Source organism: Cotesia typhae, unplaced genomic scaffold, assembly GCF_013202065.1.
Source record: "Cotesia typhae breed Kobodo isofemale line unplaced genomic scaffold, CoteBio_Ctyphae contig_5, whole genome shotgun sequence".
Taxonomy (NCBI): Eukaryota; Metazoa; Arthropoda; class Insecta; order Hymenoptera; family Braconidae; genus Cotesia; species Cotesia typhae.
Genome location: NW_027423757.1, coordinates 1699785 through 1725649, shown reverse-complemented (window position 1 = coordinate 1725649; position 25865 = coordinate 1699785). Strand labels below are relative to the sequence as shown.

The following is a 25865-nucleotide window of genomic DNA, read 5'->3' as shown; positions in this document are numbered from 1 at the left end:
AATAATATTTTGATAAATTTTTATTGGGACACATTACTTTATTTTTAAAGATGTACATCATCATCAGAAAGACTTCGAAATATGATTAAAGTTGCTATGTCTTTTGCGACGGCACATGACAAACGATCGTTAAACGTTTATTTTTCTATTGTGTGGCGTGGATTTTTCAAATCTTAAAACTTTTCTTATTTTGAAAGATTTAAACCATCGATCAATGTAATCACGGCTTCAAAATTTACATTCTCATAAATCATTAAAATAAATGGCTATGGTGATGATAAAAAGTTATTTTATAGCATTTAAATTATTGTATATCATGATAAAACAACGGTGGGTCGTATAAGCCGTTACTAACTCACGAATCTTATATTCTTCCATGTTGACTATTATATAAACGATAATACAGTGTACATACACACATTTTCTTTTTCTCTTTTACTTCAGATGGCTTCGTAAATTGTGATTTACTCTAGTGACAAGAGAAGACAGCCAAGAGAAATATACATCCCACATTCACATATCCACAAAGCTTCGACTTTAGCGCGTTACCGACAACGCGAATAGTCAGTAGCGAGAGGCTTATCTAAAGCACGAGTGTAATGTCTCTATTCCCTTGACTACCTTTACTTTTTTCCTTTACGTTCACCTCCCTTACATTGCTTCTGTTTAGATATCCTATCAACCGCGACTATGTTACACGAGCAATTTAAGCGTAAATGCTGCCAGTGATAAGCTTCTTTTTTTCAACAAAACCGAGTTCTACAAAAAAACTATGGAAAGTCCAAAACAGATACGTAGATATGGACTTTTCATGTGCTAACAGTCAAGTATCTAGTATGCATAAAAAAAAAACTTAATCCTTCTTACTTGATATTAAAATTCTTGATAAGAAAAATATTCCGATTGTTAAATTTTATGATTTCTTTGCCTGCTATGAATCTAAAATTTTGATTTTTGAGTTAGTAACTCAGAGTTACACTCGGAGACTGTAAGTAATTGATATTCTTGACATAGATAGAGTTTTGGTATTTTTTCATCTGTATATAGATCAGGGTGTATCAAAATGTAACTTCCTTGATGGACCTTTTAAAATTGGCATTTTGAGTTCTGCTTTTAACAGGAGTTGTGTTTGGGCATTTTCTGATATATTTTAAGCGTTAAGGATTTATTTAATTATAGAATTTTTTGACAGGAGTTTTGTTCAGCCAAATTTTGAAATTTTGAAATTCCAGAAAAAATGCCTAAACAAAACTCCCGGTAAAAAATTCTATGAAAATAAAATAAATCCTTAACGCTCAAAATATGTCAGGAAATGCCCAAACATAACTCCTGTTAAAAGCGGAACTTAAAATTCCAATTTTAAGAGGTCCATCTAGGAAATTACATTTTGGCACACTCTAATATAGATAGAGAGATAGTTAATCATTTTTATTTGATTCTAGAGTCTAGGCTCCTTCAGAACCATCATCAAGTATACATTATAACCAGTGTATAGAGTACAAAGTTTTTTATACATCAATAGTAAAAAATAAAAAATCTATAGGCATAAAAGACATAGTTAAACCAAAGCAATATGTTTTTTCTAATTTATTTTTTAAATAAATACAAAGTTTTATGTTCAGTGAGTTCTCTTACAATATTTTTATAGTAGTAGTCCATAACTATTGCACTGAATCAACTCATTTTAAAAGATCAATAAACGTAAAATATCAACATTTTATTATTTTTTCCCGTACTAGTTCAGAAAGTTCTGATTTCGAATGCTGGGTGATGATCGCAAAGGTACTAATTTCCGGAGACCCGACTTTACCGTTATTATTTTAAATCCACACAATGCCCGTTTACTGAATTTTTTTTATATCCACGAACAAAAATGAAAAGGAATGTTAAGAAAAAATCACATACTACTAAGCGCTTCAGCAGCCAAAATTGCAGTGCAAAAGTTGCTGTTCAATGATTGCTGTCAATTGGAAGTCAAGTTGACTACAAATATAGACTTTTCATATATTGCTGTTAGATTTACCCCAATCTGCTAACGCAGTTTGATATCAGTGTGAGGCGCAGATTTCTAGAAAATTAATTGCAAAAATTGAAAAGCCAGAATCTGCTGTCAGTCTGCATCCAAATAGCCATCAGTGTTTGGCATTCTGGCTTAGCCTGAGCTGCCCATTTTTCATGGATAAAACAGAAAATTCTATAGTTTCTGTCAATCTGAATGCAGTTTGCAAGCAAATGAAGCGCAAATGTTGCGTTCCAACTTTTGCAGTCAGTCTGCCACCAATCCGCTCTCCAGATTGGCAACAAACTGCGTCAACAGATAGATATCAGTTTGCTACCAAGTGGTTATTGGGACGGTGCTATTTTACTTTTCACTTGAAATGGAGATCAAATTATGTTAATATTATAAATATTAGTTTTTTTCATTTCTCTCCTATTAAATCTTCTGAGCAATAATGATGAAAAAAAAACTGTATATCACTCGATCTCTCTTCAGACGTAAATTTACTCTCGTTTTCATAAGCTCGCACCACAAACCTCAGGCTTACATCGCAACATTGAGATTCTTGATAAATCGCTATTTTACGGCCGCATGACATAAATATATATATATATATATATATATATATATATATATATATATATATATATATATATATATATATATATACCGTACGCCATTCAAAAAATTTCTACCGTGATCTCTTTTTTCCCTTATACCTTTATCCGAAATTCCCTTTTTTAAATTGCTTACTTAACAACACTTTCTGCGACCCAAAACAATCATGTTTGTAAACTGTGTACCCAATTTCAATGTAAAGGCATTATTACTTGAGACATATTATTAAAATAAGCCTGCCAAAATCCTTAACTCTAGTAATATGTATTGAAAATAATTTTACTGTCAGACTAACAAATTGAAGTGGCTACTTACCTTGATTCTCTTTAAGATTTACTTTCAAGTAATACGATCAAATTGAAAGTGAAATATAAATAAAAAGCACACTTTTAATTAAATCCTACGATGCCTTAAATTATTCATTTACAATATAGCGTTATTGTATGATATAACAAATGTTTTCTTTAAAAAAAAAAGTACATAAGAAAAGAGACGAAAGATTAACTTTGTATTTCTCTACCATAGAGGAACAAATTAAAACCTGACGTTGAAATACTCCTAGAAGAAACTCGTTGACCAACAAACTCATTTTTCATTTTTTTCTTTTATTGGTGAACTTTTCTCCATTTTTTTTTCTTTTTTTTTTTCATTCCATTTATTTGTTTTTCTTTTCTTACATCGGGGTTTTTCTTTCTTTCGTTTACTGAAGTCTTTATTACAGATTTAAGAGCTAGTATAGAGCTAAAGAAGACAAGAACGAGAGGTAAGAGATGGAGAAAAAATCGTATAAGAAACAAGGGTTGGAAAACAGAGTTTTAAGAAAGATTGAGAGAAAGAGACATACAACTTCTCAGTTATTGCGCTTGAAGGCACACACACACACGCGCGCGCGCGCGCGCGCGAGTTTGCGCGTACTAAGTTGAAACTTTAAAATGTTTGCACTCATTCTCTTATTTTTTTCTTTCTTTTTAATACTCATTCCACTATTTTCACTTGTATTCGTATCCTACTCGTCCATCTCTTTCTTCCTTTTGGCTACTATATAATACCCTACTACGCTTACCGCCCACTATTATTGCACGCTCGTTATTGCTCCGTGATGTAATTTCACTCCGAGAAAAGCCTCCTGCACCCTCTTACTTCTCCCTCCAACCAACCTTCCAAGTGTAATCCGCCTTTCTACTCTATGAGGATCTACCTCACTTATGCACCTTCTTTTATGCTCTTTTCATAGGCTAAGGGTTACTTTGGCGCTCATCCAAAAAAATCCCTTGCCAATTTACCTTCTCACTATGTCCATACACCTACAATCCATTAATTATATTCTAATCCTACGAACGTGTATCTACATTTTTAAGATCTCTAAAACTCATAATAAACATCGTTATATTACTTGGATCATCTTTTTTTAACAACTCCAGTATTCACTGAAATAATTGTAAAAAATTCAACTTCGTTCTTTGAAAAGTTCAGAATGTGTGTACATTTGTTTTAAACTTGTTCAAGAGCTTAACTATTTAAAAAAAATTTCTTGAAAAAAAATTACGTATTTGAGGGACTTTCCTCATTACTTAACCAGAGTCGTTAGTAGTTTTTTGTTTGTGGCGTTGCCGTTATTAAGAATACATCTCTAGCTTCTGTCTATAGACGTAAATGATCTAGCATCACTGTAGTTACAAAAGCATTGCGGTAAATTCCTCATCACTTGACTCAAGTTATTATGTCATACACAATAATCAGTCTAAAGCTAACGTAGTTTGTCGCTTTTAAAATATGAAATTCTTACAGTGGCAACGTAATTTTTGTAATACCAACCGCGAAACTTGGATTTTCGAGATATAGTTAGGAAGGATAAAATGAATGATATCTGGTCAGTTACAGTTGAGTCTACTTTTCTCGCACACGTATCAATAAATGACATCTCTCTCTCTCTCTCTCTCTCTCTCTCTCTCTCTCTCTCTCTCTCTCTCTCTCTCTCTCTCTCTCTCTCTCTCTCTCTCTCTCTCTACATTCCCGCACGGATGCTAAGAAATACTTCTACAATCGTCCGACAGGGAAGGTTTTTACTTTCTTGTAAACAATTTTCACCTATGTTTCAGTTCATCATTTATTAATGTGTGACAGTTTTATTTTTATTGACAAGATTTTCATATTCGCTTAAGAGTATTGCTTTAAACTTTAATAACTGTACTAACATAACGTTCAAATTTAATGAAAAATAATTGAATTTCAGATATTAATAAAATTATTAAATTTGTTCATAAATAAATAAAATTTTATTTACATCCTCTCAAATTCGAGTTTCGCCGTTGATATTACAAAAAATTTTGTTTGATAAAAATCCTCAAAACGACCCTAACTTTGTTTCAAAACGCTAAAAATTTGGAACTATACAGACAAAAATATTTTAAAAATATGAGTTACTTCGCTAAAAAGGTTGAAACTATTCATAAAGAAGTGTTAGATGTTAACAGCCAGTTCCCTCTTTTTCTTGAGTCAAACTTACTGCAAGAAACGATATTATCCTTGTTGCACTCATGATTATAAATCTATTGCAGTTTTATGTTTTTCTTTTAAACAGATGAGAATTTCGAAAAAAACGCGTTGTTACGAAATAGATGATTGAAAAATTTAATTTTTTTAATAATTAAAAAATTGAAAATGAAATTATTTTTAGTTTGATCAACCCTTTTGTCCTTTACTTTAAAAATTTTACACTTTTATTTTACTTTATAAGTGAAATTTTTAACCTTTCTGGTTTCATTAAAAATAAAACCCGTTCAAAAAATAAATTCAACGTTTTGAGGACCGAAGTCTTGTAATATAATACGTAATCTTATCATGAAAATAGACGATATGATCAATACTCAATAATTATGATATTTATATGCAAATTAATTAAAAAAAAGAGAGGCTAATATCAAATGACACATGTCAGACCTGAACTTTTTTAATACTTCTATAACTCATTTTTGTATTTAATATCCATGCTTTTGGATTGTCAGTTGATATTAACTTTGCAAATTTTCTTCAATCGCGAAATGAAAAAGCAAAAAAAGCGAATCGTGTAGTTTATTTTTATTTTTATGTGCGATACGAGGAACTCGAAACTAAAAATAGATATCAATGCCGTACAACGTGATATATGACGTTTTCATTAAAAGTTACTGAGGTGCGTTATTAGCTGACGAAGGAAAGAGAAAAACCGCACGAAAACTGGGCATGGAGCTGAATAGAAGAAGACAGTATAACCCGGCTAAAGAGTCGAGGATAGCATTATATAGATATATAGTTTAGAAGTGTATAGCCGTGGATGAGAATAGAGTAAGAGGTCGAGTTGAGAGCGATGGTCGGCTTGTCAGGATTAACGTTTTCTTTAACGACTAACGGCGCCTTCTCGTTTACGAGCCCGTGCAATCTTCCACCTTCACTTATTCTTTATCCTCCTTATTCAAACTCTTTTTTTTTATTCCTAATGTTTTATTTTTTGTCTTTTTTAAGATTCTGAGCGTTACTACTATATATTGTGCTTCTTCGTTGAATTTTCTCGGTGCTTGATGTGCATTGTCACGATAATTCTTATACGCACTTTATCTTAACCTGATTTTTAATCTTCTACAACCCCTTATTCACCCTCCCATATTACAAGTTTTGTAAATATATATTCATTCTTGAATGAATTGGAGTCTTTCCAAATTTTTCTCATAAAAAAAAAAAAATTTGCACATTGAATTGATTACCAATTCGGGGTGAAATAAAAAAAAAATTAGGAAAACGGTTGACCCTTAAGGCCATCCCCGCAACTCATCGAGCTCAAAAATACAATTTTTGTATCATTTTGAGTTTTTTAAACCTCATGAAAAATCCTCAAGATTGAATTGTTCAAATTATAAATTTTGGAGTAATCCCGAAAAAACACTTTTTTTGGTTTTCTTTCGACTACGATATCTCACAAACGAATCGACCGATTTGGACCGGACGGGCGGCGATCGACGTAGTTTTTTGAAGTTAATCGGCAAAGCAGTTTAAAAGTTATTCCAAAAAAACCATATTCGAAAAAATTTTTTCCGTACTTTTTTTTGAAAATTTTCAAAATCTACCGGTTCGAATCGGTTCAAAAAACACACACAAATACACACCGACATTACATACGGACATCATCGCGGAAACATTTAGGGAAGCTTTCTAGGACTTCAAAATGTTAACAACAGTTGGAAACTCAATTTTCTAAAAACGGGGTAAAACCAATAACTTTTCAACTTTTGAAAATATTCAATTTTCTTAGTGGGAAGTTAAAAACAGATCTAAAAAATGTTTAGCTAGTGGGTTCCATAACTGCATGGGTAGCCGTATTTTTAAAATTCAAAGTAGAAAAATATGTTGATCAAGCTTTTTTATTACTACCATCGATTTCAATGTCATAGAATTTTAAGTAAAAACCTAAAGATCACCATATTTTCTAATTTAACTTATGACCTTAAAATTTTAAATAAAAAAGTGGCAGTTTTCTAAAATCTAACATGTCGCATCAGATGTCTGGTAAAAACGAATCAATTTTTTAGACAGTCATTCAATTGGTACTAGTCAGTTACTGGCTCATATATAGAGTCTAACTGACCGCCTACTAGAGAAAAACTCGATATCATTTCTGCTAGAGCTGTATCCTCCATAATTCGTATAAAATGAGATATAGTAACCAAGCAATATAAATTTCGAGATACATTATTTTAGTAATCTTAATTAATCCGCAAAAAATATATCCGTTGATCTAAACGAAGCAATATGGCTTATCTTGATCCAACATTTTTCGAGCTTCTATTTTCTCTTTACTCACTACATCACCACGTCACCCCTTGTCTTGATACCTTTTCCCACACTAAATCTTACTCTTACTCCGTACTCCTCGACCATTTCTTTTATTTTTATATTTTCTCAGCTCTATAAAACTAGTTATCCATTTATTTTACCTTTTGACCCGCGTTAGATCAACAATTATTAAAATAAATTACCACCATTTTTACAACCAATAACATTATATTCCGTAATATTTGATTAAGACGTCAAAGCAAAGATTTATATTCTCCTAATATTATTCTTCTATGAGAATTTTAAATCGCTGTATTCAAATCAGTCAAGAACTTTTCGTTTCTGTGTCTTTTCACTTATTGTTAATTCACTAGACTAAGCCTTACAAAGATAGTTAAGAATTTATATTCATTATTATCAAAAATATATTAAAAATGATATTTTTAATTCTTACAGGTAAGAATTTTTATTAATAAGTATGCGGTCATTGATTGAAGCTACAGTGCTCCCTCCCTAAAATCTAACAGGTTATCTCATTTTTTCTTGTTAGTAACTAATGGAAAAATTTAGACACAGCTAAAATATCTTAAGAAGAAAGCACTGTATAGTCTCTTTACGGATCCAGTATCTCATCGGAGAATTGAACTTATTTTCACATAAATTTAGTAAATTTGTTGTATATCTTTAACGACTATTACAATATTTTGATTTTTTCAAATTAATCCAGTTATAATTTACGTAAAATCATACTTTCAGTCATTTTCTTTAATTATTTTTAGGGTTATGAACACTTGAATATTTTTCCCAACTGTAAATTATAGATGTTATAACTGCAAGTATATTTAAAAAATTATTTTTAGATCCTCGTTAAATAATAATTTTATGACTTCTAAATACGATTGGTCAAGTTATTAGTGCTCGGTCAACTACTGGTCGTGGTAACAGAGAAAATTTACTGGATGTAAAAATTTAAATTACATTAATTTATTTATGAAACACTCAATTGAAGGTTTATATGCAATAGGATCGACCAGTCGAATTATTTCAGTAATAATTTTAATAAGTCAACTTTCAATGAAAATTTTTCAATTGATTTCATCCGTTAATAAAATGTAAATCTATACTTTAATTCTCGGTATTGAAAGCTTCATCAATCCATTAAGTTATTATATTTTGTTGGGTACCTGTTAGTATTCCAATTGGTTGAAATTAAAATTGAAATAATTAAAAAAATATATTTTTAGTATTTCAATCAGTGATTATACACTGCATACCATATTTTTAAAATGTTAAAAAAAAAAAAAAAAAAAAAAACATTTTAATTATGTTTAATTACTAAAAGTGATTTTTTAATTTATCATAGTTTCTTTAGATGTTTTTACGAAGATTTTTTTCATGTTAATAATACCACCTCAGCACAATTACAACAAAGTTCCTTTTGCAATCTTCTTTTCCTTAATTCCATCTTGAAACCGGTAGTTTCCGGTTTTCACAAAGCACAGAGAATATTTCTCTTTCCCTATTTTTAATTTTTATTTCTTTTTACAAATGGCAACTAATTAATGTGAGCACACGTACTTTTTTTCTTTATGTACGTATTTCCGTTCTTCATTAAATTTTTTTTACCTTTTTATCAAAGAGAATTAAAAATAAAATAGAATAAAATAAAATTCACTAATTCCCAGTGGCATTAAGGATTAAATAATAAAACAAAAAATTAAATGAGAATATTAAGAGTGGCAATTGTGAGATAATTAATATCCACCAAGTATAAAAAAGATAAAAAGATAGATATTAAATAACCAAGTGTGGGCTAATGGCTATAAGCTTACACTTTTAACCAGAGTGCACTATTAGACCCTCTGAAACTGAATGATGAGCCTTATTTTAAACTAAATTATATATGCACTTTTACTTCATATCCATGCACAGCCTTATGAGTTATATATTATATGTTATGTGCGTTGTGTTATTGATATCAATGAATCTACATTTACCAACCATACAAACATATTAGAGTGGAATTTAAAAATAAAAAACATTTTTTTTTATCTGTGAGTTCAAATTGGAACTCAGAAGAAAACAAAATTATAAACATTTTTCCTTTTATATAAAATGTATTATTGATTTTGAAGAAAATACTTTGAAAGTTGTCAAAAAATTTCTGTAATTAATATTCGATTATCCAGTACCAAATTTTTTGGGAAAATGTGCCGATTATTAAACCAAAAATTCAATAATTTTCATTTTTACAAAAAATTCTAAAAAATTTATTGATCCAACCATGATTATAAGTAAAAAAAAAAAATTTTTTTATCAGAAAATTTTTCAGCATTGATAACTGAAACAAATCAGCCAATTTCAATCTAGTATATCGCATTTCATATATAGTGTTCCAAGGAAAGCGCTGAAATTCGAATTTGTCTTAAAACTGTACAAATTTTGGTATTTTCCCGAGTAAAAAAAAAGTTTCCTGAAAAGTTCCGGAATAGTTGCTGGTCCGGAACGTACCTATGATAAGACAATTCGAAAGATCCCCGGAACACTTTTGCAATATTCTCGAAATAATTCTGGAACATTCATGGAACACTTCCGGAACATTTCCGGAAAGTCTCCGGCAAATTTATAGAACATCGCTGGAATACTTTCAGAATAAATTGGGAATACTTCCGGAACATCTCCGGTACACTTCTGGAACATTTCCGAAATACTTCTAGAAAATTCCTGGAATACTTCCGGAACAAATCGGGAATAATTACAAAGAGAGATGTTCCTGGAATATTCTGAGCGTGCCCCGATGTATTCCTTGTATATTTTGTAAGTATTCCGGATTTATTCCGGAACAATTTCAGAAATGTTCCATAAGTATGCCGGAGATGTTCTGGAACTATTCTCGATTTATTCTGAAAGAAATCCAGACGTTTACCGAAAATGTTCCAGAAGTATTCGAGAGATGTTCCAGGAATATTTCAAGCATTTCCCCGATGTGGTTCCAATATATTTTGTAAATATTCCCGATTTGTTCCGGAAGTGTTCCAGGAATTTTCCAGAAGTACTTTGGGAATATTTCAGGAATGTACAGGAGTGTATTTCCAATTTATTCTAGAAGTATTCCAGCGATATTCTATAAATCTGCAGGAGATTTTCCTGTGATGTTCCTGAAATATTCCATGGATGTTCCAGTACTGTTTTGAGAATATTGCAAAAGTATTCTGGGGATGTTCCGGATTGTCTTATGATAGGAACGTTCCAGACCAGGAACTATTTCGGAACTTTTCAGGAAATTTTTTTTTTACACAGGTTTAAAAATAAAATTCTTTAAAATTTACACAGTAAAATTTTATTCAAGTACATTTTTTTTCCGTATACTATTTACGATTTTTAATTTTTTCAATTCAATATGAACAGCGTTTAGAATTTTGTAAATTCCTATAATTAATCTACTCATTCAACCAAATTATTATTAATATTATTATTAGTAGCCTCGAAATATTTTGATTACTTATCAATTATTATATTATTCTCATTTCTAAAATAATTGATTAAAATGCCGACAGCTTATTTTAACACCAAAATAGTTGACAAGAATAAGTAATCCTGACAAATCATTTCCCTTATACATATATGTTAATTATTAACAGGCAAACTTAAATTTCCTAATTAGCTAAGAGGGCGGTAAAAGAAAGAAATAGAAATAGTAAAGTGAAGTGAAAAAGAGAATAAGTAATGGTAATAGTAAAAGAGAACAAGAGAAGGCGTATCCGCTAATTGCCACGTCGATAATTCACCCTACATATCAACTGAGGTCGAGACTCTCCCTCATTATTGCCTCGAATAAACTAAACAAACACCGTCTACTTCGTTCAATACCATCCACTATTTTTTTTCGATTCTTTTAATCTAGCCTCGTATGTCAACATAAAGTATATAGAAAAGACGATAATAATAAAAATGAAAATAAAGAAGAAAAAACGATGATGAAGTCTATAGAGAACTTTAGATATAGAGTGTATTGATGAAGTGACGGTTACATTGTTATAACGAACATTTTAACAAACCGCACCTTTGGAAAATATTTGCTGGACCTGAGAGAAATAGATTGGGTGGAAAGAGAGGTGGTTAAGGTGTACAGTAGTGGTAATATTGGTAGTGATGATCACTATGACGATGGTAGTAGTAGTAGGTAGAGAAGAGTAAACCTACTTCGACAAATAAAACGTTCGTTTATATATAATATCGATGCTCCCGGCGTCATACGTCAACACGAAGACAAAACAAAAAATTAAAAAAACTTTCATTTTACGAGCGTACGATTTAACGTCGACAGCTTTTAAAATAAAAACCAAGATGTTCTTCCCATTAATGTTTATATGTGTAGTATGTACGAAATTTTTTTATCACTCTCTTATTTCATCGAATTTTTTATTAGAACATTATATATTTTTTAATATCAAGGCACACTCGTAGTAGGCTTAAATCAAAAAAGTATATCTCACTTCATTTTTAATGACTCAACAGTTATACATTTAATTGGAGTATAAATTATACATACTGTGTTCGAGTTATTCAATGATCATCATAAATAATTAAAAATATGCTGATTAAAGTATTTTTTCAATAAATTGCTATATCCTACTTCATATAAATTTTAGTGGATTATTTCAAGTATTTTCAATTATAATTATTATAAAATAATTTTACTTGCGTTATATATTTTAATTAGTGATTAAATTGTGAAATTTATTTATATTTTCAGAATTCTGAGGTATCTTTATTCGAAGCCAACATCCGATTCATGGGAAGTTTATTGACAAATTACGCACTCACAGGCGACGTAATGTTCCGAGACAAGGCTGTACAACTTGCTGAGCGAATGCTACCAGCTTTTCAGACTGAAACTGGAATCCCACATTCCCTTATCAACCTTCATACTGGGGTAAATATATAAGACCATTATTTAATTTATCTTCATTACTGCATTTTCATCAGTAAATTATACGTAATTATTACATTCCTTGTAAATTAGGTTTATAATTATTCAAGTTTAAAAAAAGTTTTTCTTTACTATTGCATTCTTGTTTTCAAATATTCTGTGCTCTTTTCAATCCGAAAATTGCTCTTGAATAATTAAAATTGAGTTTCTGAATAAAGAAGTACCGAATTCAGAATGCATAAGTTTTTATTTTAATAATAAAATCTGTTCCTTAATTGAGAAATAATTATAACAGATTATTAATCAAATTTTTAATTAACAGTTTACATTTATATCAGTTATTTTTTCATTAAATTCTGGAGAAATTGAACATAAATTATAATTGAAAATGTCATGAAAATCATTGTTGATATTTGCATATCTGTTACGAAATCATTACTCGTAATTAAATAACAAACAAGCCATCATATAATTTTCGACTATTTATTAAGCTTCTAACACACTTTAAAAATCCATATATATATTACTATAATATATAATAACTAAAAACATGAGTTAATCAACAATTAATTATAAAGAATCATCGATCGGAAAAATTATAACATTATATTAATTAATTGGCCCTGCTATTGGCAACATGTTGTTGGACCTTTAATAAAGAAATAAGTAAATAAATATAAGTCCCCAATTTAACTGACAATCACAACGTCAAATTTAAAGAATAAGGTACCCGCGGGTGATAAGGCCTAAGTGATAAAAATGCTTTAAAATAATCGCTTCCGCTAAAGACTTCTCTAGTAGAAGTGTCTAGCATAGAAATGTCGCTACAAGTTTATCGAGTCCCGATACAACGTTTCTTGTCTTCTATATTTCATCATCCTTCATATGCTATAATAGCACAGAAAAATTCCTAAAAAAACGATTTGTGAGTAAATGGTAAACATTTTTTATAATTTTATATTTAATAATTAAAAATCATTGTTCTAATTTTTATCAACATCTTAAAAAGTATTGTTACTCAATTTAAGTGATGATTAATCTCTAATACCAATTTTATCAAGTATAGTATAACTATTTCCAGGATGTATAACCCGCAAGCCTTTTTACCCTATCGTAGTAAAATAAGGCCTATTCACAAGGTTTTTGAAAAAATTAAATTTTATGTTTGTTTATGGTGAAAATTACCATTACTCCATTATATTTTATGACTAATGTATTTAATATACACTAGAACTTTGGTGCGTAACCAAATGATCCGGGTTCGAGTCCCGGTCTGGGCTGTCCTAATTATGTTTTTTCAGTTACCGAAAATTTATATTGTCTTTAATGACAAATTTAGCTATGAATTAAAAATTTTTTAAATTAATGATACATTGCAATAATTAAATGCAATATTTTCAATTTTTATCAAAATCTCCCTTAGCTAGGCCTTATTATCCGCCGGTACCTTAGTTAAAATCATAAATTAAACTTACTGTGATTTGGTAATTACTAATTATGTATATTATAATTAAAACTTATATTCGAAATTAGAATATTCAATGTGACGACCTTCGAGATAACTGTTATCGATTGAAAATGAAAACCATTTCGTCAAAAATATTAAAATCGAGAAGAAAGATTTTTATAGCCAAACACTAAAAATCTTTAAAATTATTTTTCTTGAGTGAAATAAAAAAAATAGTAAAAACTTACTCAAAATAATAGATTATATACCATGACGTTAAGTAAAATATATTTAAAAAATAATACATTGTTCGAAATTTTTTAAATTGCGACATTTAAAACTATATCATAAATATCAGCAAATAAATCTCCTTTTCTAACATTCTTTTAATGCGTAAATAAATTAAATCATTCTTATCTGATTTAAACAAAGACAAAAGTAGCTTGAATAACCGTCGATTAACAGCAATGTTAACAAACTATTTATTACAATAAAAAGATAATGAATATAATGAAAGAAATATGTATTTAAATCCAACGTTTTGTGTTCATTACACAAATTCTGTAGCTGTGTGAATAGCTTCGTTATAATCATAACTAATGGGTAGATGAAGTTTTAATTGCAGTATGCCATCTGGGAATTCCCAATTTGTTTTTTTCAATTAACTTTTTTTTTTAAATCTCTATGCCACTAACGATTTAATAGTCAGCTGCAGTAAATTACCAATGATTCAATCAAAATTCTTCAATAGCTATTATATTTTTAGCAAAAGAAAAAAAAAGCTAAGAAGATTATCAAGATATTGAGGAATTTCCAATACGATAAGCGTACCGTAAGAATTGAATGGATGAAAAATAATAAAAAAAGGTATTTAAATATGAGAAGCTCGCGGAGGAGTTAGATTTCTTTCTCATTTATCTTCAATGAGAAATTACCGTCGGCGTCTTAATTGCCCGGATTGAATTATAAAATGATTATGCTTATTCTCACTTCTGTTCAATTTATACAATCTTTTTTTTCTTTTTTATTTTTTTCATTACATTCTTCATCGTTTATCAATTTCACAACTTCCAAGTACAACCAATTTATTCATCCATCTTATATACTTACAATCACTCAAACGTGAAATATGATTTATTTGAATTGAATAACAAGTGTATGTATATGATACAATAAATTTATGATCGATAAAATAATATTTCAGATGAGCAGAAACTACGGCTGGGCAAGTGGTGGGTGTAGTATTCTCTCGGAGTTGGGTACTATGCATCTCGAGTTTTCATATCTGAGTGACATAACCGGGAATCCGGTTTTCAAGAGTAAGGTCGAACACGTGAGATCTACATTGAGGAGTCTTGAAAAACCCAAAGGCTTATATCCTAATTTCATTCATCCACGAACCGGCAAGTGGGGATTACGTAAGTACTCGCTCTAATTTTATTTTATTTTGTTTATTTTTTTTTTCTCAGTTTTATTTGCTAACCACTTATATAAAATACTTTTTTTATCGTCTGAGAGCAATAAAAACCAATTTAAAGGTTTAAAAAAATCCTATTTATCGGATCGGATTCCAACAAAAAGTTCTGATTTCATTATACAATTAAGCTTTAATTTAATCCTTTTCGATTTTACAATTTAATGTCATTCAATTAACGATAAAAAAGTAATTTATATAAAGTTATTAGTTGAAAAATATAAACGGACAAAGAAAATTACATTCCATAAAAAATTAAATCAATTTCTTTCTCTGCAAAATTTAAACAAAATTTATGAATTGATTTATTTTCAGAATTGTAGTTTTATTATTCTAAATAAATTATTATTATCAAATGTGTACAGAAATTAAATAAAAATATATTTTTAATTTATATAGTTAGTTATTGGTATATAGTAGTGATACAAGGTGATTATGATCAATTACCGATATTCTAAAGAGTCAAAAAATAACTAGTCCATTGAAAAGTTACATTTGGGGTTGCATTTTTCGAGGACGCAATTTTATTTGTTTGATGTGTAGGGGGGGTCAGTGTAAAGATAAAACCAAGTTTGTGGGGTTGCCACCCTTGTCCCACGGCCGCCATCTTGAAAATAGGGGTTGAAATGGTTTTTACGATATATCTCTTAAACTATTTATTTGATAAAAAAAATTTTGTTAACATTTTTTGTTGCAAATTAAATTTTCTACAACTTTGGTCCAGTAATTTTTTGTCTTAGAACTATAAATAAAAAAGTAATAAGTGAAAATATGCAAAAATTCGACAAAAAAATTTCTATTTTTCGAAATAACTTTTTTTTTAATCATTTTTCGAAAAAATTCAATCCGATCATTTTTGTAGATCGTTTCTTGAGCAATAACTTTTATAAGCAACATTTTTTCATTAAGACAATAGCTAAGGTTTTACAGCGCTCCGAAGTGAGTAATATTTTTCAGTACTCTTAACTATACCTATATTATACAATGTTTTTCAATGATTCGTACCGGTCAAGAATATTCCAGAAAATGAAAACATTAAAATTTGGGCAACTCTAAGTAAAGAGATCACTAAGTAAAAAATTTGTATAAATAATATATTGGAAATAATAAAAAAAATTATTTGTAAAAAAAAAAAGATGATTTAAAATTTCGATAATAAAAGAGGTAGTAATCTAAAAATTCAGTTACCAAAAAGATGGAATTATTTTAAAAAAGATAAGCATAAAATTAGAAAATTTAAAAACAAGATATCCGTGAAATTAGACAAACCATAAAACAAACACGTAAAATGACAGAGATTTGAAAAAATGGAAAATAATAAATTTAGACGAGTCAATAAAAAGACAATTGAAAAATTTAGAAATTTAGAAAAATAGACAGTTCTAATTATTTGTAAACTTAATAAAATGGACATCTCTAAATATAGACAAGTAAATTTAGATATCTTTACTTTCGGACATCTCTAAATATTTACAAATATAAATTCTTACAATTTATAACAATGATGATTAAAAACGTAATAATCATACGAAATAAGCGCTAAGAAATTTAAAATACAAAAGATAACTAAAAATTAATTAATTTTCTTGTAACTGCTCCTCCCGGAAGTTTACAGTTATTTTTGATCGATTGTCTTTTAATTATAAAAGCACACCAAGATTTTGCTTTTAATCGTGGTAAAAAATATTTTTGTAGACCGGGAACTACCAACAGCTTCTGTGACCCCGCTGGTCCAGGAAGTTGTAAAGTTATTTTTGACCAACTGTCCTGTAAAATATATACCTAGATTAAAAGCAAAATTTCTGTGGGTTTTTAAAACTAAAAGACAATCGATCAAAAATAACTGTACAACTTCCTGGAGTAGCGGTCATAGGAAAATTAATTTTTAGTTATCTTTTGTATTTTAAATTTCTTAGCGCTTATTTTGTATGGTTACTACATTTTTAATCGTCTTTGTTCTAAGTTGCAAAAATTTATATTTGTAAATATTCAGAGATGTCTAAAATCAATGATATCTAATTTTACTAGTTTATGCTTAGAGATGTCTTTAGTCATTTCTTAACTTAAAGTTTCCCAAATTTTAATGTTTCCATTTTCCGTAAGATTCTTGATCTGTACAAATCATTGAAAAGCATTGTACGTGTGTACCAATAATGTGTCATCAGTTATTGTTTTTTTTTTTTTTTTTGTTATTATAATTTTTTTAATTATAAATTTAATAATATTGCAAAATTTATAATTAAAGTTATTGCTCAAGAAACGATCTACAAAAATGGTCTGATATAATTTATTCGAAAAATGATTAAAAAAAAAGTTATTTCGAAAAATAGAAATTTTTTTGTCGAATTTTTGAATATTTTCACTTATTACTTTTTTATTTATAGTTCTAAGACAAAAAATTACTGGACCAAAGTTGTAGAAAATTTAATTTGCAACAAAAAATGTTAACAAATTTTTTTTATCAAATAAATAGTTAAAGAGATATATCGTAAAAACCATTTCAACCCCTATTTTCAAGATGGCGGCCGTGGGACAAGGGTGGCAACCCCACAAACTTGGTTTTATCTTTACACTGACCCCCCCTACACATCAAAAAAAGAAAATTGCGTCCTCTAAAAAATGCAAGGTTAGGCCTAAAAAATGTAACATTTCAATGGACTAAACTGGGACTATCGAAAACCGGATCTCTGTTCGTTATTGTATAGAAATTACAAATTACACTCCATTGAAAATCACAGACATTTATCATCAACACATCCCTCTGGGCCATACATCGATTATTTTTTCTTATCCCTCTCTAATGTGTAACATCTATCACAATTACTGGGGTGTTATAACATCCATACACACGAAATTTCATCAATAAATTGACCAATAAAATTTTCATTAATTAACCAATTTTATTGATTTTATTATCATGATACTGAAGTTAACTGTCATCTGACAAATTTTAGGAATTTTTTTAATACATAAATTATTGTTATTATTGAAAACACAGTGCACTGTGGTATCAGATTTATAATTTTAGTGCTTTGCATTTTTGATTTATGTTTTACGTTCATGATTTCTGATTTATATTCATTTAAATTCAATAACTAACTAAAAGAGACACTGAGAGACTATACTAATGCTACCATTTTGACTATTACTAAAATATGATTATTATATTACTACACAGAAAAAAAAGGTTCACTTGAGCCAAGAAAATATTTTTCTTCCTAATTATTTTCTTGAGGGAAAAAAAATTTTTTTTTTGACACAAGAAATTTCACTTATTCCAACAAAATTAATTCTTTTGCTTTAAGAAATACGTATCTTGATCCAAGAAAATTTATTAAAGTCAAGAAAATCTTTTTGCTTTGAGAAAATTCAGCCTCTTGCTCCAAAAAATTTTGTTCTTGATAGAAGTAAATTTTCTTGCCTTGAGAAAATTTCTCTCTTACTCCAAGAAATTAAATATCTCGATAGAAGTAAATTTTCATTAATATTTTTATTGATTAACAAGTCAAATGGGAAGATCAAATAATATTGAATCATTTTTTTTTCATTCAATATGTATAATTGCACGCTAAAATAATATAAAATGGGTATCGAATATTCAAGAGAAAAATTTTCTCAAGGTCAGAAAATTTTTTTCTCAGCTGAAGCAGGTGACGTGCTTCCCTAAAGTATCTAAAAATCTTGATTAAATATAAAAATTTATTGTCTCAAATATTTATGATAATTTGAAGTAAGAAAAAATTACTTCCACCAAGAATAGAATTTCAAGAAAAATTTTTACTTCGGTCATCATAACTTTGGTTTCCCTTCAGACACCCGAAAATTTTCTCGAGCCAAGAATTTTGTTCTCCAGTCAAGAAATTTTTTTTTTCTGTGTATTTATCAAGCTCTCATGTATCACTCTCTTCACTAATAAAATTATTCTAAATTTTTTGTATTTCTATTTTTTAAATAAATTTATAAATTAATTTTTTTTTCAACAGATCATATATCTCTCGGTGCATTAGGTGATAGCTTTTACGAGTATTTATTGAAAGCTTGGATTCAATCCGGTAAAGAAGATACGGAAGCACGTGAAATGTATGAAGAAGCTATCAATGCTATAATTGATCATATGATCTTCAAATCACCTGGCGGATTAACTTATGTTTCTGATTTAAAATACGACAAAGTTGAACACAAAATGGGCCATCTCGCTTGCTTTGCTGGTAAGTTTATCAATAAATTATCAACATCACTGCTCATATTACAAGTTATAACATTAATATTTAATGTATAGTACGTTAAAATTAATTTTCTAACTGCAGTTACAAATTTATAGACTACAACTAATTACAAGTTACAAACACTAGATTCTTAAATTGTTTCAAAACTTGTTAGCGTAATTGAGATATGTATTCGTAAACTTGGCACTAATTCTAATTCTCTTCATCGTCTATCATGTCACATTAATATATTCACAATAATCATAAACATTATCATTAAATGGTTTTAAACGATCTTTAACTAGAGCTTAGATGATCCAGAACAACTTGAAAGCGTACAAGTATAATTTAGATTCTTGCTCGTGAAAACGTTAAAGTTATATATTCAGACTTAGGTTTAAAAATGTTAATTTTTTTAAAACTCTAAATTTATTGTTCATTTAAATAGGTGGAATGTTTGCTCTTGGTGCAAAGGCAATGGATAATGACGAATCTAGAAATCACATGGCTTATGCTGCTGAACTAACAAGAACTTGCCACGAATCTTATGACCGCAGTGTTACTAAACTCGGTCCTGAAACATTCCATTTTACGGATAAAACAGAAGCTAAATGTTTGAAAAATGGTGAAAAATACTACATTTTACGACCAGAGGTATATAATACTCATTTACTTTTTTTCTATAAATTGTTTTATTTTATTTTATTTGTAAAGAAATACCTGCGGCAATTTACAACAATATGATTATATTTTTATGTGTAGAATTTTTAGTATTACTGATTTTATACAATACATAGCATCTGCAAAGAGAAGATATATTTAAGAAATTTAACAAATTAAAAAAGATTTGTAAATTTTAAACAAAAAAAAAAAAAAAAATATTACAAAAAAATTTGAAGGAAAAGAAAAACATAATATGTCTGATAGAAATACCGTTTGTGGCCACTGTGCCGTTTATGGCCATTTATTGTTCAAATAAACGATAGAAATTAATTTATATTAATAAACCATTACAAACTCAATTTATTTTAATATAAATTTTTTAAAACTTAACAAAAATATGGTTATAATATTATAATTTTTTATAAATTAATTTAAATGTTAACTGTCCAAAAACGGTGCTAAGGTGGCCAACAACGGTACTTCTACCCTAATCACAATTTGATAACTTATAATCACTATTTGTACACCTTGAATGTTATTATTTTAGAATCACCCTTTTTGCTTCATTTTTTATTTTATCTGCTGGTCTTCCAAAAATGTCATGTTTTAATTAAATAAATCGTTATTATAATAATAATAAAATTAAATGGATTGTATATAAAGTATGAATTTTTATCTAATGCTTTAGACTTTTGAGTCCTACTTCATTCTCTGGCGATTGACAAAAGATCCTAAATACCGTGAGTGGGGTTGGGAAGCGGTAGAAGCTTTGGAAAAGCATTGTCGTGTACCAGGAGGATTCACAGGAATCAGTAATGTGTATTCAGTGGATTCAGCGAAAGATGACGTTCAGCAAAGTTACTTCTTTGCAGAAACACTCAAGGTAATCCATTTATACTTACTCTAAAGAACTCAATAATCTTTTTCTACACATCAACGCGCTAACGTGTAGGAGTGCTTGGCTCTTCTGCCGTATTCAAGTTAAAAATTTAATTCATATTTATATGGATGTTTTAACAAGTATAAATTTTAAATTACAAAATTATCATATTCTTTTTTTTTTTCTATTATTGTAATATCAATTTTTTTTCAATATTTTTACTTTTATTTTTGTAATTTTTAATAGAATGAGGATGTCAAGCGCACTCTTTCTTACTTACAAAAAATATCTCATATTAAGTCGCAAAAAATATCTAATAAATTTTTTTTAATTTATTACATATTATTGAAATATAAAATTTTAAGATCATACTATGAATGGAAATTTGTAGTTATAACTTATTGTTAAATGCAGAAAAAAAATTCAAATAAAAGGGCTTACTATCGAATTATGGTCATTAAAAAAGCCGTCGTTTTTATGTATAATAATAAAAAGCTAAAGCCGTTGAAAAGGATGTTCCAGTACAGCTCTCTTGCTGCAATCATTTGCTTTTATAACTTTCAAAATTTCAAACGTACGTGATTGAAAGCCGCTTAACTAATGGAGTGATTACTTATAAATGGAAATAACTCTATTGGTTTATTTCATGATGTACAAATTAAAAATTAAATCGATCAATCATATTTTATTTTCAATTGTTATAATTTAATAATTGAAATTTAATTATTTATAATTTCAGTATCTTTACTTACTCTTCAGTGATGACAATCTGATAAGCTTAGATGATTGGGTCTTCAATTCAGAAGCTCACATGCTTCCAATTAAAGGAAATCCTCTCTACCGACAAGCACCTACAACGTTATAATCTGTGTAATATAATAAATCTAGACAATCCGGTAGTGGTCTCATCATTTTCGCAGACTAGTTTGTAAACAGTTGAAAGACAAGATCTTCCCGGAGTATTACATATTATTATGTATTAAAGTATGGATTCTGTGACATGTTAAATCATATTCATTTAAATATATTAAGGTATTCCAATAAATATTTATGATAATTAATATTATTACCATTATTTTTTTTATAAAACTTTATATTGACATTATTATCAAATTACACAATCAAATTTTTTTTATAAAATATTTATTGATATAAAATAAATTTTTACGACATAAAATTAAATATTTACATTAAGTTTTTTTTAAATAAATAGAGATAAGAATATATTTATTGGATTACCTTAACTGAAGAAATAGTATGACATTGTAATTAATAACAAATACGAGCGTTAAAAAAAATAATCAATTAACATAAGTATATTAAGTAAAACTTGAGATAATTATTGTAAATATTTAAATTATAAAATTATAAAGATAGAAATACGAGGTTTATGCTTTGCGCATAATTATAATTACTCATAATTGCTTGAACTATTTTTACCCTTTATCAAAAAAGGTATTAAAGTAAAAGCAAAGGTAAATAAAAATATAAATAAAAATGAAAATAAAATACGTGGCCTAAGTTATATAGCGGTGTGCAGCAACGAATGAGTTAATAAATCGTTCTAGACTGACACCAGGGCCATCAAGACTGATTTCATGATGAGGCCTGGATTTATTAATAAATGCTATCTCAAGTTATAATGATCCAAAAAAAAAAAATAATTCGCTGTATATGTCTTATGCTTTTATATCAAACATGTCGCTTTAGTGTAATCAAACTTTTTTTTACGATTTTTTTTTTTTAATTTTATTTCTACCTAATAGAATCATTTCATTCTTAATAATAGTTATTAGATGAATTTATATCAAGACAACTCAATAGACTTAATTAGTTAGTATGATGTATGATTTTTAAAAACAAAGTACAGTAGATTTTATTAGTAATTCATATTCGATGGAAGCTCAATATGTGTTTAAATAAAAAAAACAAAAATTTTTTTAAAAATGTAAACCAGAAAAAGCTATGACCATTACTATCTTTGAATCACTCATCTCTTTAATTAAATGACGTGTATCTCAACTAAAAACATTCTCTCACGCAAGTGCTCCTTCGCGTATCAAAAGCAAAGTCTTTGGACGTTGCTCGTAATTTTCGAAGCAAAAATATTATCAATTATAAATATTAACAAATAATTAAATGCACATGTATATATAGATAACTTGTTTTTTTTTTCTTTGTTTGTTCTTAATAATTATTGCAAACTCTAGAATAATAAAACGCAAGCGATTGAAAAAAAGTTGGGAAATAAAATACACTTATATGATAATGCACTGATAGTCTCTATTGCTGATATTCTTAAAAAATAATAAAACAAAAAATGTCCAAGAACAATAAGAAAAAATAAGGCAAGATAAAAAGTTTATCAAATTCAACAGTAAATATTAGACGCATACACAATTATAACTCGTGTAGTATGAGCACGTTTTTTTGTATTATAATTATAAAAAACTAATTACTAAATGATAAAAAGTCTTCATTGAATTCTGCATAATTGAATCAATCGTTATAGATATTAAATAAATCATGAAGAAAAGTTAATTAATATTTAATGATTTGAGTGATGAAATTTAGTAGAATGTGTATTTAATAATAATAAAAATAAAAATAAAAATAATAGTAATAATAATAATAATAATAATAACTTAGCTGTGTACATACAAATTGTATTGAGTGAAAGTTATATCTTGAAAGTGTGAAAAGTAGTAAAAAATAATCTAAATATTATTTGATAAATTATTTATTATTATTGTATTGTTACAACGAATCGAAATATTTATAAAAAAATGTCACAATTTATTTAAAATTTTCTTTACATGACAAAAAATAATTATTATTATGATTTTCTATTGTTAATTTTCATTATCAATTATTCAAACTAATAACGGTAACAACTTTAAAGCATTTGATGGCCAGAATTTACTTAATACATTTACTATCAATTATAATTTATTGAATATCTACTCATATCCTGTGCTTTTTAAATCAATTGATAAATTTAATTAATTTATTCATACCTGTTATATATAGAAATTAGTCACAAAAAAAAAACAGAATCGCTGCTAAATTAGCTAATAACTCAAAGAAATGATTGATTAAATGTAAACTGTTCATTAATATTAAGATAAAATAGATTGTAAAGTAATAAATAATTACATTCAAATACTTATTGACGATAAAAAAAACTTTTGTAAAAACATTTATTCGAAATTTCAATGCATTTTATTTACTGGAATCTAAAAATTTATAAATAATCCACAGTATAACGTGTGAGTGATATCCACTATCGAAAAATAAAATAAAATAATAAAGAATGTTGTGAAAAATATATTCATCAATTAATAATATTAGATACTTTACTTTTGTGAATAGATATTTAATAATTTATTGTAAACTAGATGAAGTTTTTTTTGAATGATTTTATAAAACGTCGGGTTTTTTGGGAATTTACTGTAATGTGACAATCTATACAATTCATATACAAACAAACCCAAATAAACCGATTATAACATTATAATTAATCTTTGTAATCATTGCAATTTATAAATTTATTATACAGAATGCGTGAGAGGTATAAATTTTAGTATAAATAAAAATATAAATATTATAAATATGAATATATACATATAAATATATTCGATGTTGAAATGAACAAAACGTGACAGTGGATTTTAATAATAATAATAATAATAATAATAATAATAATAATAATAATAATAATAATAATAATAATAATAATAATAAAATGAGCCTCGAAATGAGTTGAAAGATCTCGACATCAAAACCCGTAAAGTCATCAATATGAATCAGAGCATGCACCCTAACTCATCAGTCGCCAGGATGTACCTCTCCCGGAACATCGGAGGGAGAGGATTGCAGAGCTTGGAGCGGCTTCACGATCGTTTGGTTCTGGGTTTAACATACGAGGTTGCCAATTTCACAGCAGACGAGGACGACTTCCTGATGCAATTTGTTCATAGTCATGAAAATGCGCGGAAGGGGTCGTTCTTGTATAAGGCAGCAATCTACGCGGCAAATACCTTAGGTCTCGGAGAAATAAACGCTCTCATTGAACTCCCGAAAAAAAGGAGTTCAAGAGCGTCGTCAGGATAGCCGAGGAAAAAAACTCCTCGGTGAACACATGGACAAGTCCATGCACAGCGTGTATTTCAAACACGTCCGTGACCATGGCTTGTCCACCCAGCTGACATTCTCCTTCTTGAAGTCAGCTGGCCTGATGTCCGAGACCGAAGGGTTTATATTTGCCTGCCAAGATGGTGTTATCAACACTCTCGAATACCGTAGCAAGGTGCTCCAGGCGCAGCTTCCGGACACGTCCTGTCGGACGTGTAAACAACATCCGGAGACGCTGATGCACCTTTTGTCGGCATGTCCTGTGCTGGCAAGAGGTGCCTACATACAGCGTCACAATGCTGCCCTGCGAGTACTCTATTATCATCTCAGATATAGCTGCGGTATCGATGAGACACCAGTGCTGCCTTATCTGCCAGGAGATATTCCGCAGGTTGTTGAGAATGACAGTTCCAAAATTTATTGGAACATACCATTCGCAACAACCCGGCGGATTGACCACAACAAACCTGATATTGTGCTCTTTGACAAGGCTACTCGTGACATTTATGTCATTGAGTTTTCGGCCCCAGCCGAATACAATATCTCAGCCAAAGAAGAGCACAAACACCAGATATATCAGGATCTCCTGTTTGAAATTGGCAAACTGTACCCAGGTTACCGTGTCAAGCTCGTCGTTTTGGTTGTCGGCGTCCTTGGAGGGATGAAACAGTCTTTTGTGTCTTCACTTGCGAAGATACCGGCTTGC

General features: G+C 28.8%; 1 protein-coding gene across 2 annotated transcripts in view; it reads left to right on the top strand.

Annotated features, from left to right (window-relative positions):
* Alpha-man-ia (alpha-Mannosidase class I a) overlaps positions 1 to 25081 on the top strand; it is a 316108-nt gene extending 291027 nt beyond the window's left edge. For both annotated transcript variants that reach the window (XM_074249203.1, XM_074249204.1), the window contains exons 4-9: positions 12180 to 12359; positions 15008 to 15221; positions 19261 to 19485; positions 19931 to 20136; positions 20834 to 21028; positions 21765 to 25081. In XM_074249203.1, coding sequence (XP_074105304.1) covers positions 12180 to 12359; positions 15008 to 15221; positions 19261 to 19485; positions 19931 to 20136; positions 20834 to 21028; positions 21765 to 21890 — 1146 coding nt within the window. In that variant the 3' untranslated portion in view covers positions 21891 to 25081. The remainder of the gene's footprint in view (positions 1 to 12179; positions 12360 to 15007; positions 15222 to 19260; positions 19486 to 19930; positions 20137 to 20833; positions 21029 to 21764) is intronic.
* The last annotated feature ends 784 nt before the right edge of the window (positions 25082 to 25865 follow it).